Consider the following 12102-nt stretch of genomic DNA (forward strand, 5'->3'; position numbering starts at 1 on the left):
TTCCCCAGGGAAAGATCACCCGAGCGGTTAATATGATGATAATCACTGTAATATTTTATAATTCCATTTAATATCTTTCTCCTCTACTGTCAGATGCCAATCAAAGATAATTGGCATGTTAAATGGTTCAATTACGCATGTGCCAATCATGTCGCTCTATAACGATGAGATCACAAATCAAGTGTTTTTTAATTAGAGGACATTTGATGATCCTGAGAAATATGCTAATCACAACCTCTCAATTACAGCGCCATTATGAAGCTCTGGTGCCTCGTTCTTCTTTTCCCTCTGGATTCCTACACATAGTTTCTTTTGTCATTAGCATAGACAAATTTACCCTTTTAATGAATGTTTTCTGGCAAACAGCTTAGTACTGTGGTACAGCACGCACGCAAACTCTCCTCTGTTCTCGAGTGTCTGGTAAAGCTCAATTGACCGTCTTTGTCGACACTCGGTGAGACTTCAATCACTACGTGCCTTTTGATGATTTTTGTTTGTGGTGTGGCTAATTAAGGCTTCGTAATCAGAGAGATTTGTGATATGTTTTCTGGCATTTTCTATGAGAGGTTAGAGGTGCAGTGCATCTATTTCCTTCATGGTGTTTATATAACAGTAGGCTGCCCGAATCCAATCTATATTTATGAAGCTGTTTACAACAGCTGACAGATGAGGAACAGAATGTGTGTGCGAACCAGGGAGAAAGTACATGTGTATTTCTGTGATGTTTTTTTCCCCCGTTCCTTTGTTAGTTTTACACGCATTGGCTATGTGTGTGGTTTGTTTGTTTATTTATTTATCATTTTTTTGTACCTTAGTTTGCCTTGAAGACTTGGACAATAGTATATTTTACACACAGTACCGTTCAAAAGTTTGGGGTCTGTACGATTTTTTAAATGTTCAGGAAAGAAGTCTCTTATGCTCACCAAGGCTGCATTTATTTGATCATAAATGTAGTAATCTTGTGAAATATTGTTACATTTTAAAATGACTGTTTTCTATTTGAATATATGTTAAAATGTCATTTATTTCTGTGATGCAAAGCTGAATTTTCAGCATCACTACTCCAGTCTTCAGCGTCACATGATCCTTCAGAAATCATTCTGCTGAACATTTCTGTGTGCTTCTCTAGGTTGGGATGGCTGGGGTTGCACGGACAACACTGAGGCGTACTCGTATGGGTTCCAGCTGCTCTCCACTCTCCTTCTGTGCCTCAGCAACCTGATGTTCGTCCCACCTGTGACCATCGCCATCCGCAGTCATTACCTGCTGGAGGCATCTGTATATATTTTCACCATGTTCTTTTCCACTGTGAGTTTGAAGATCTACTTTAAACCAATCAAAAATGCCCAAAATTAGGCTATCTGCATGTTGACATGAATCGTCTAAAATGAAAACAAAAATATACAGTTTCAAGAATAATATTTTTTATAAAAGGAATAATCCCAACTCTTAATTGTGAGTGGATGGCTTATGGTTGAAATCATTGTAACTTGTAAATGAACTTAACTGACCAGTCAGATTACAGAACTGGAACTAACTGTTGTATAATTAATATTTTATACTAGATTTGCATTCTGTTTTGCTCAGGCTTTGGACAAACATGCCTAAATAATGTAATAAGTGCTTGAAGAAGTGCTGTATTATTTACAGACCCATCACGAGTCTTAGTTCAGCATATCAGTGGCAGCTGAAGTATGGAGATTATGGTTAAGAACCAGTGACATGTCAGAGTGTGATATTTTATTCATGATTCCTCTGACCTTTTGTTTTCATCTTTCACCCCTGAACAGTTTTATCATGCCTGTGACCAGCCAGGCATTGTGGTCTTCTGCATCATGGAGTATGACGTGCTGCAGTTCTGTGACTTCCTCGGCTCGCTCATGTCTGTATGGGTCACTGTCATTGCCATGGCCAGACTCAAATCCATTATCAAACAGGTACAAATCACATTCAGTTACCATAAACCTTGTGGTTCTTAACTCTGTGCTCATAAACGTTTTTTTTTTGTTGTTGTTGTTGCTAATATTCAATTAGATCAAATATTTTTGTATGTACAGTTTCTGCATTAAATAAAACACACACTTCAAAAGTTTGCTATCAGTCTTTTTTTTTTTTTTTTTTAGTTTAAATTAAATTAATACTTTTATTCAGTAAGGATGCATTAAATAGATTCAAAAAGTGATAGAAAAGCAATTCAAACAAATGCTGTTCTTATGAACTTTCTATTCAATTTTGATAAAAACAAGAAATGTTTACTGAGTAGCAAATCAGCATATTAGAATGATTTCTGAAGGATCATGTGACACTTAAGACTGGAGTAATAATGCTGAAAATTCAGCTTTGACATTACAAATATAAATTACATTTAAATATAAATAAAAATAGAAAACAGTTATTTTAATTTGTAATATTTCACTATATTACTGGTTTTGTTGTAATTGTGATCAAATAAATTCAAAACATAAAAAATCTTCCTAACCTCAAACTTTTAAAAGATAGTCTAAGTATTCAAAATGGGCCACTGTATATAATAACCACAATCTGATGGTTAAAATTACATATGAAGACCCTGGGGCCCAGAAATGCTGGTTATTTCTTGTGTCATCAATTTCTATAAATTCATTTTGTGTGATTCACAGAGGCCAGTAGTTTTTCATGGACTTTATTGCCAAGAAAAGAGCTTTCCAAGATGTGCAAGAGAGCAGAAATTCCGTCCACCTCAGTAAACAGCTTACACAGAGTGTAAATATACGAATGTCAGCAGTCTGTCATGTGCTGTCATAATGATGGTGACATTTCGCTGTGGAGCAGAGTAAATATAGGTGGACTTTTTCAGGTTCACTTTCTCTTTAGCTCAGTCTTCAGCTGCTCAACTGCAGAGGGAAAGAGTAAGGGTTAAGGAAAGAGAGCACAGGGAGAAAGACAGTAAGAATGTGATTAACAGTGTGTTTGAGTTATTTAGAAACAGAGATATGAAGTGAGGGAGCTTCTGCTTGTGAAGGAAGTATCTAATGGAAAGAATAAGAAAAACTAGCTCCCCTCCAGGGAGAATGTTTCTATATATATGTTAGATGATTGCGTGTGCTCGCCTGTGAATGTGTTTTGCTGAGTGCTTAAGTTTGTAGACAATAATCAAATCACCTTTGTCACAACAGTTCTGAACTTCACGGAGGAAGGAAAGAGTACGAAAAGGACATTTTTAGCAGCACCTCTCTTTAGTTACAGTCTGCCTGACAGAGGGTGGCCAATGCAAGATGGCTTAATTGGACTGGGGATTTACTATCGCCTCTAGGCATGATGAGTTGTTGATGTTTGAACTAATGTTCTCCCTCTTTGTCGCTCTCCTACCAGGTGCTGTACTTGCTGGGGGCGATGGCTCTGTCCATGGCCTTACAGCTGGACCGTCATGGTCTGTGGAACCTGCTGGGGCCCAGCCTTTTCGCTTTAGGCATCATGGCCATCGCCTGGGTAAGTAGTATTGTGCACATGCATAGATTTCGTGTGTTTAGGACTGTAAAGCATCTTATGTATAATACATTAATAAAACGTGCTAGAAACCATGTCAGTTATACTTGACCTGACTCGGAGCATAAAAATTAACAGATGTTGGAGTTGTTTGCAAGATAAACAACAAGATTGGGGCGGCAGTGGCTCAGTGGTTCATGTGGGTTGTCTACAAACCGGAAGGTTGGTGGTTCAATTCTTGGTTCCATCTGACCAAGTGTCGAGGTGTCCATGAGCAAGACACCTAACCCCAGCTGCTCCCGACGAGCTGGATGGCGCCTTGCATGGCTGCCGTCGCCCGTCGGTGTATGAATGAGTGAGTGAATGGGTGAATGTGAGGCAAATCGTAAAGCGCTTTGGTGGCCATTGGGTCTGTGAAAGCGCTATATAAATGCAGTCCATTTACCATAAAGGCATTGTTGTTTGTCATGGATTACCATAGTTTGCAAGTATTTGTCTTCTAAAAAATCTGCTTAACCCAGCACATGGTGGGGTCTGGTTTAAGTTGGTTTTAGCTGGTTTAAGCAGGTCAGCTAGTCTCCCAGCCTGCCCAAGCAGGTATTTGGCTGGTTTAGCTGGAATAACAATTTCTCTCCCAGCTGGACTGCCAGTTTGTCTCCTAGCTGGTTTACGCTTGTTTTCAGCTGGTCTAGTGTGTCTCCCAGTTTGGCCATCATTTATTTAGCTGGTTTAGCTGGACTGCCAGTTTGTCTCTCAGCTGGTTTACGCTTGTTTTCAGCTGGTCTAGTGTGTCTCCGGGTTTGGCCAAGCAGGTATTTAGCTGGTTTGGCTGGAATACCAGTTTGTCTCCCAGCTGGTTTAGGCAGGTCTTAGCTAGTTTAAACTTGTCTTCAGCTGGTCTAGTTGGTTTTCCACCCTGTCAAGCAGCTATTTAGCTGGTTTAGCTGGACTGCCAGTTTGTCTCTCAGCTGGTTTACGCTTGTCTTCAGCTGGTCTAGTTGGTGTCCCAGCTTGGCCAAGCAGGTATTTTGCTGGTTTTAGCTGGAATACCAGTTGTTCTTCAAGCCCAATTAGCTAAAAAGCAAACCAGTCTAGGTTTCGAAAGTTTTTTTTTTTTTTCAACAGGGAAAACAAAGCTTTTCAGCTTTGTAAATGGATAAAATATATTTATTTGTAAATGTACTGTAGTAAAAATGTCATATTAAAAGGGAACATGCCTGTTTCCAAAAATAACCATGTTCTTTCAGTATAACGGATCTGGCAGTTAAATGCCAACGCTAGTTTTTTCTTTGAATGTTGAGTGACAAGAAGCACCTTTTCAATATCTATAATTTATGAAGGCATTTCGAGCTACCTAGGGCTGCATTTATCTGTGCATTAGCATGGTGTGGCATTAAAAGTTTCTCTGTTCTGTCAGTATTAGAGACACACTCGCTGTTCCATTTACCAGGCAGCTTGTACTTTATGCTAATTCCTCTAGCGACCACACTGTTTTTCTGAGGTGAGAAGATAAAAAAAAAATGGGTGTTGGACAAGGAAGAGCCTCTGGCAAATTACAGTTGAGTGAGAGAAGCACGTCCTCCCTTGAGTCAAATGGGCTGGTGGATATACTGTACATGCAGAGAGAAGAGGAGCCAGTGAACTTCTTCTACAGCTACAAAGATATATGGTGTGAGAGAGAAATAATGAGAGAGAATAGCAAATGTTCAACAAAACTATGACTAGCAGAGGTCATTTCTTCATCCTTTGACTCTGAACTCACATCTGAAGGCACTAATAAAGCTTCGAATAGAGCATAATGAGGAAAAACACATTGGGACAGAATTAAAGACATTTAGATGTTGTAATTTTGGTTTTGAGGTACATCGTTGCTTGCTACACTCTATTCCTGTGTTTTTGATGCAAGTTACTGTAACACTTTTGTTGACAACTAAAACATGAGTAATTGCAGAACTTTACCATAAAAATGGTAAAATGTCATGAATAACTAGAATTTGCAAGGCAGGAAAAAAAAGTGGTGTTACAGTTTTTTACAATCACTTTGTTACTATTTTTAGAACCTTGATGTCATTTTTCACAACTCAAAACTCTCAACCAATGATCAAAATGCACATTTTTCAAAACTCTAACCCTTTCCTCAATTGCTTGGATACAATACACATAAAACTTAGATCATTTGTTCATTTAACAAAAATCACCTGTTCAATATGACACAACTTAACATCAAAGTACTACTATTTCAAAAGGCAATTCACACATTACATTTCAAATGAGTGTCTATTCATTTCAGTACAATGATCTAACTATCAAGTGATACAACTGCTCAAAATGATAAGTAACTGTTGCATTACTCTTAGTAATGCATAGTTGTATGGAAACAGACAATCAATCTTCCATGTTTACAGTAAATCATGAAAGTTTCAAGATAACGAGATTCATTGTCACTAATTTGCGTAGAGCATGAACCAATTTGACTACAATATCCATGGATGACGCCTGCAATGCCATCGCAGCAGACCAGTGTCAGGCCTGGATTCGCCATGCCGAAGGTGTTTTCCAAGATGTTTGGCTAATGAAACCATCCATTGTGATGTAGATGAGAACCTGTGGCCAAATCCACAGCACAGAGTTGATTACAATGTAGAAATACAGTAATCACTCCTGTTTTGTTTCTTACATTACAACCAAGCAAGTTGAGGAACACTGCATTTGATGTTTTACAGTAGTGTCTTTTCTTTTCTATTTCATAGCTAATTATTTTTGCTTTGATTCAAATAAACCTATGTTGTGATTGTACTGTAGTGTTTTGCATCAATATATTACAAACTTTGTTCAATGATTCCACTGTGTCTGTAGTATTCTCTCTACTACTACTGTACTTTTACAGAGATGTATTTACTGTACATGTAGTACCATAATGAAACCTGTATCACCTATTTTGTTCTACAATATTTAATGATTGTACGAACAATGACACAGTGAAACTATCAGTTGCTTGTGTGTGGGTGATCTATAGTTATGTTTCAATGGTATTTCACAGTAAATTTGTTTTTTGAACCAATGATTGTGCAAGTGCAAGATTTCTTTAAAGATGTGAATGCACAATGCAATGTTTTGAACATTAGACAGCCTGTGTTACAAGTGATAACCGTTTTGATTTTTGTGTCTAGAGTTTTGAAAAATGACATGAAGGTTCTGAAAATAGTAGCAAAGTGATTGTAAAAAACTGTAAACTTTCAGTCAATCTTATTTACTAAATAACTTTATTATTAATAGAACACTGCAAACACTTTAAACATTAAGCACTACGTACTAGGAATACATGAATACTGTTGGCTGAAATGTTCTTGCATTTCTGAATGTCAGATTGAAAGATCAGTGTACACTGTACAGATTACTCTAATTCTGTCTAAAATTCATTGAATGTGACATTGACTGTCAAATACACACGTCTATCATCTCCATGGCACATAATGGCTCTTTGTAGTTAAAACATGTCAGTTGACACCTCCATTTCAATGCTCCCCGAGCCTACGCAAGCACAGTACAAAGCGTCCCACTGTGTGATTCTCACATCAATTTTTTTTTGGAACTGAGGAAAAAAGCTATAATTTATCAAGCTTGTGACATGCTACATCCACATCATTTTTTCCAGTGCAGTTTATCATTATCTTCTGTGATCCTCTTGTTTTTGGGCTCTGCATTCTGAATATACACAGATGAGCTTAAATTAGACGACCACAGTATTTTTTGAGCTAATCAAAAATTCTTTAGTGAAGAGTTTTAAGCCTGAATACTATTTGCTTACTGTTCATCAGTTATTAATTATAAAAAAATACAAATAAAAATCTTTGAGATCAAAAAGAAAATCTCTGAGATGAAAAAAAAATCTATTCATGGTTAACAAATCTCGAAAGGTTTATGTTATTGTTTAAAATTAATTTCTTTGGAAAATGAATGGGATTTTTACTTCCAGAATACTACTTTTGTGCTCTATAGAGAAATATATATATATATTAATAGACAGAGAGAGAGAGAAACATTCTCTCTCACCCTTACATTGACTGCATTGGCTGAACTTTGAGTTTCATTCCTTATGTCCAATAACAACCTCAGTTTGAATTCTAACACTTAACCCTCAGGTGCTCTTCGTTTCGGAGTCACACTTGTTATCTTTCCGGTCAGAAGTGACCGGACACCTAAAAATGAAACTTTCTCCATCCCAGTAAAACCAATGCAATTTATTTTTGTTCAATAATATTTTTTCTTTTTAATTTTGTATTTTGAGACAATTTGATGTTACTTATTAATATTTATGCAATATTTATGGTCCATTTTTGCCATTGAAAGCAATAAAAAATTTTTTTTTCCTAATTTATAAAAATATTTCTTTATTATTGCAGTATTTCAGATTAATATAGAGACCTGGGGCCTCTTGTAAAAAGACTTGCGTTGAATTCATACTAAAACATTGCGTATACGGACAAAGCTGTAAATGTGCGTACGCACAAAAAAAGCAGATGTCTGAATCTCTGCGTACGAAGGATCCCGCGCATATTCTCTTTGTACATCCCAATTAACGTAAAATTGAGCGCACATGCACGAGCACAACGCCCCACCCAGTCTCCTCCCCCAATTAAATTAATTTAAATATGGTAATTAGTCCAATTTGGCAAAAGAAACCTGCAAGAACATGGCTAAAGCAAGCAAGAAACGAAATTTCACTGAAAATGTCTTCTATGTAAATATATAGTAAAGTGTAATTTATTCCTGTGATCAAAGCTGAATTTTCAGCATCATTTCTCCAGTCTTCAGTGTCACATGATCCTTCAGAAATCACTCTAATATGATGATTTGATGATCAAGAAACATTTTTGAGTATTATCAGTGTTGAAAACAGGTGTGCTTCTGCTTCATATTTTCGTGGAAACCGTGATATAGTATTTTCAGGATTCTTTAATGAATAAAAACTTAAATCAAACAGATATAGAAATCTTATAATCTTTTGTAACATTATAAATGCATTTACTCTCACTTTTAAACAAATTCAATGTGTCCTTGCTGAATAAAATTTTTACTTTCTTTTTTATCTTTACTGACCGAATTAATGAAATTTATTTTTTATTCCTAGTTAAGCCAACGCTGCCATTGCTAGACGGGTTGTATCAATTTGGACATGCTTTATATAGCCTATGTTCTTACTTAATTGCATAATATAATATTTTAATAAAACTCGTGTGACAATAATATGTCAAATAATTTATCAATTACAAATTATAAGCAATATCTGACAGCTGGTGGTGCGATAGAACAATTCGTAGTGTAATGTTTGCCACTTCACTTTATTGCCTCTATGAGTCGCCAACGGACACAAATCACGACAAATATACGTACACCAGACATGAAGTTTACTTGGAGGAACGCACATTCTTAAGTTAATTGCACTGTTAGTACATCTGGCCGTGAACGTGAAAGCTGACGTACGCCGTGTTTTTGTGCGTACGCAGTGTTGATACATGAGGCCCCTGGCCTTTTAAATCCAATTTTTGAAGTCAGATTAGCGCCATCTGTTGAGAGAAAATAAAATAAAACATGTCGTTTCATAGTGTAACCACTAGATGCCTGTATAGCTCTCTATGGAGAGGCTTGTGAATTCTCTAATAGTTTTTGGACAAAATTAATTACTTTTAAGATGTGGATTTGAATGTGTGTTTTTTTTAAATTCTCAAATAATATTTTTTGCCATGGTTTATAATTTTGTTTAAATAAATTTGATGTGAAGTGTACACGTTTTTGCATTATACTACAGTCAAACCTGAATACAGAGAAAGCATTTTGTTACAGGTAACATTACAATTCAATAAAAAAAATAAACAGTAATGCTTTTTTCACAGCTTATTATTATTTATATTATTATTATTTTAAAACATTAATTTATTATCTTTAAACATTATATTAATTATTATTTTAATAATTTTAATAATTATTATATATATATATATATTAATTATAATGATTAATTATGTTATGTTTTTCACTATTGATGGTTTTTTTCTGCATCGTGGCCGAATTGTAGAGAATTTGTGTTTGTCAATTTCCCATTCATTTCCTATGGTCGGTCAATTCATTGGTGTGTATGTGTGTGAGGGACCAAGCAGTTAAGCATGAGGAGTCACAAGGGAAGTTCACAAATAAGAATTTTTATTTCCCCAAAAAAATCATTACAACCAAAAAAAAAAAAAAATTGTGGGCCTATAAAAGAGGTCAAATAAACAGAAGGTAACTAAAGCTCTGAACATAAGAGACTCAAATATAACTGACCTCCAACAAAAGAAACTTATATATTGGCTGATCAAACCAATTTTGACACACAAGGGAAGACTAACAACAACACTACTACATATGACAGAAATAACAGCAAAATCTACCCAAAAACTTATTACAAAAGAAATGTATTTTTACTTAACCTTAACTCAACAAAAATACTCATATAATATAAATCTAAACCCCAAAATATCTAAGAAGAAAATAAAGCTACCCCCCAGACATAACAAGCAGTGGTAGTGTCCAATTAGGCCATCTCCCCTTTAAAGCTGCTCCTGCTCCAAGCGCCACCCCTTTAAGCCAGCCGACTTCCTGGATCTCTCCAGGGTGTGGAATCCAACACTGGTAAGCTCAGAAACAAAATAGTTGTACAAACAGAATGACAATCCAAAAGTAACTAATGGTGCGCGCTCCCAAAAAATATACTTCTGAATGGTCAACTAAATAAAGTAAAATGTATGTGAAATGAACTAAGTGTCCTGTGAGTTATTTGTAACTAAATGTTTGCAACAAATGTCTAATGAGTATGAGAAAAAGTATATAAACTAATCCTAAAGAAAAACAGCATAAACTCACGAAAAATATAAGTGCATGAGGTTAACGCTCTTGAACTGGTTGTGAGGCCATGGCTATGGGCATCACACACCCCTCCCCTTCAGAGCTGCTGCTGGGCCAGCGATAGAGGTAATCTGCAGTGGTGTTGGACTTGCCAGGGATGTACTGGACTGTAAACCGGAATGGCTGCATGGCAAGGTACCACCTGGTAATCCGCCCATTGGTATATTTCATCCTCTCTAGCCACTGCAGTGCCTTATGGTCAGACTCCAAGATAAACTCTCTGCCCATCAGGTAATACTTGAAAGAGTCCAGGGCCCATTTGACTGCCAAGGCCTCCTTTTCTACTGTTGAATAGCGGACCTCTCTGGGTAGCAGTTTCCGACTGATATATGCCACAGGATGTCGTTCCTCCTTAGCTCACTGTAGAAGCACCGCCCCTACACCCCTCTCAGAGGCATCCGTGTGTAATATGAACAGTTTCTCAAAGTTTGGACTATGTAAAACGGGGCTTTCACTCAGAGATTTTTTAATGTCCTTAAAAGCTGCCACTGCCTCCCCCGCCCACTGGACCTGGTTTGGACATCTTGAGCCCGTTGTATCTGTTAGTAGAGCAGCCCTGGCTGAAAAGTTGGGGATGAACCGATGATAGAAACCAGCCATCCCCAGGAAAGATCTTAGCTGCTTCTTGGTCTGTGGGAGAGGACATGACTCAATTGCATGGATCATATGAACCTGAGGTTTAATTAACCCACCTCCAATGGTGAAACCCAGGTACTCGGTTTCCTTCTTGGCCAGGACACATTTAGCTGGATTGATTGTCAAACCGGCAGAACGTAGGCAGTCAGAGACCATTTTGAGATGCTCCACATGTTCCTCCCACGTTGTGCTGTAGATGACAATATCATCAAGGTATGCACAAGAAAACTCCGACAATCCATAGAGAACCTGGTCCATTAGTCTTTGAAAGGTTGCTGGAGCCCCATGCAGCCCAAATGGTAACACCAGTCAGTTCCTGAGACTTCTGGGTTAGGGGTACTTGCCAGTAATCCTTACAGAGGTCAATGGTGGTTAGATACTTTGCTTTTCCCAGGCGGTCAATGAGATCATCAATTCGTTGGGTGGGGTAGGAGTCAAACTTTGAAATTGAGTTTAGATACCTGAAGTCGATACAAAACCTTATTGTCCCATCCTTTTTCGGAACCAGCACCACGGGATTGCACCACTCACTCTTAGATCGCTGAATTAATCCCCAGAGACAGCATTAAGTCAACTTCCTTCTTCAGGAACATCAGGAGGCGCTCTGGTATCCTGTAACTCATACGTCTCGCTGTTGCATCAGGTTTTAATACAATGTCATGTTCAACCAGGTTCGTGCGCCCTGGATATTCTTGAAATATGTCTAAGTGAAGTAGAGTTTGTAGAGTTGAGACTGCTGTTCCCTTGACAGATGGCTTACATCAAGCTCTGTGGACGACACTGGCAAGGGCAGATACTGGTCATCTGCCTCCTCCTCTTCCTTTACAGCCTGAATCAGGAACACCTCAGCTCTTGGGACCCACTCCTTAAGGAGGTTCACATGAAGCACCCGGCTAGAACGCTGATGCCCTGGAGCGGAGACCTGATAGGTGGTGGGCCCCAACTTTTCCTTCACCTCAAAGGGCCCCTGCCATTTTGCAAGGAGCTTACTGTCACTGGTAGGCAACATAACCAAGACTTTCTGGCCTGGTTGAAAGCCTCTCTGTCGAGCCGACTTGT

At 37.7% G+C, this 12102-nt stretch overlaps 2 protein-coding genes across 2 annotated transcripts in view; both read left to right on the forward strand.

Moving 5' to 3' along the window:
- tmem8b (transmembrane protein 8B) overlaps nt 1-12102 on the forward strand; it is a 171442-nt gene that overhangs the window by 145480 nt on the left and 13860 nt on the right. The window contains exons 10-12 of the mRNA XM_056270084.1: nt 1130-1308; nt 1791-1937; nt 3352-3468. Coding sequence (XP_056126059.1) covers nt 1130-1308; nt 1791-1937; nt 3352-3468 — 443 coding nt within the window. The remainder of the gene's footprint in view (nt 1-1129; nt 1309-1790; nt 1938-3351; nt 3469-12102) is intronic.
- The window catches only part of tars1 (threonyl-tRNA synthetase 1), a 157092-nt gene that overhangs the window by 70186 nt on the left and 74804 nt on the right, over nt 1-12102 (forward strand). The window lies entirely within an intron of this gene.

Source organism: Rhinichthys klamathensis, unplaced genomic scaffold (assembly GCF_029890125.1).
Source record: "Rhinichthys klamathensis goyatoka isolate OS25496 unplaced genomic scaffold, OSU_Roscu_1.1 h1tg000296l_1, whole genome shotgun sequence".
NCBI lineage: Eukaryota > Metazoa > Chordata > Actinopteri > Cypriniformes > Leuciscidae > Rhinichthys > Rhinichthys klamathensis.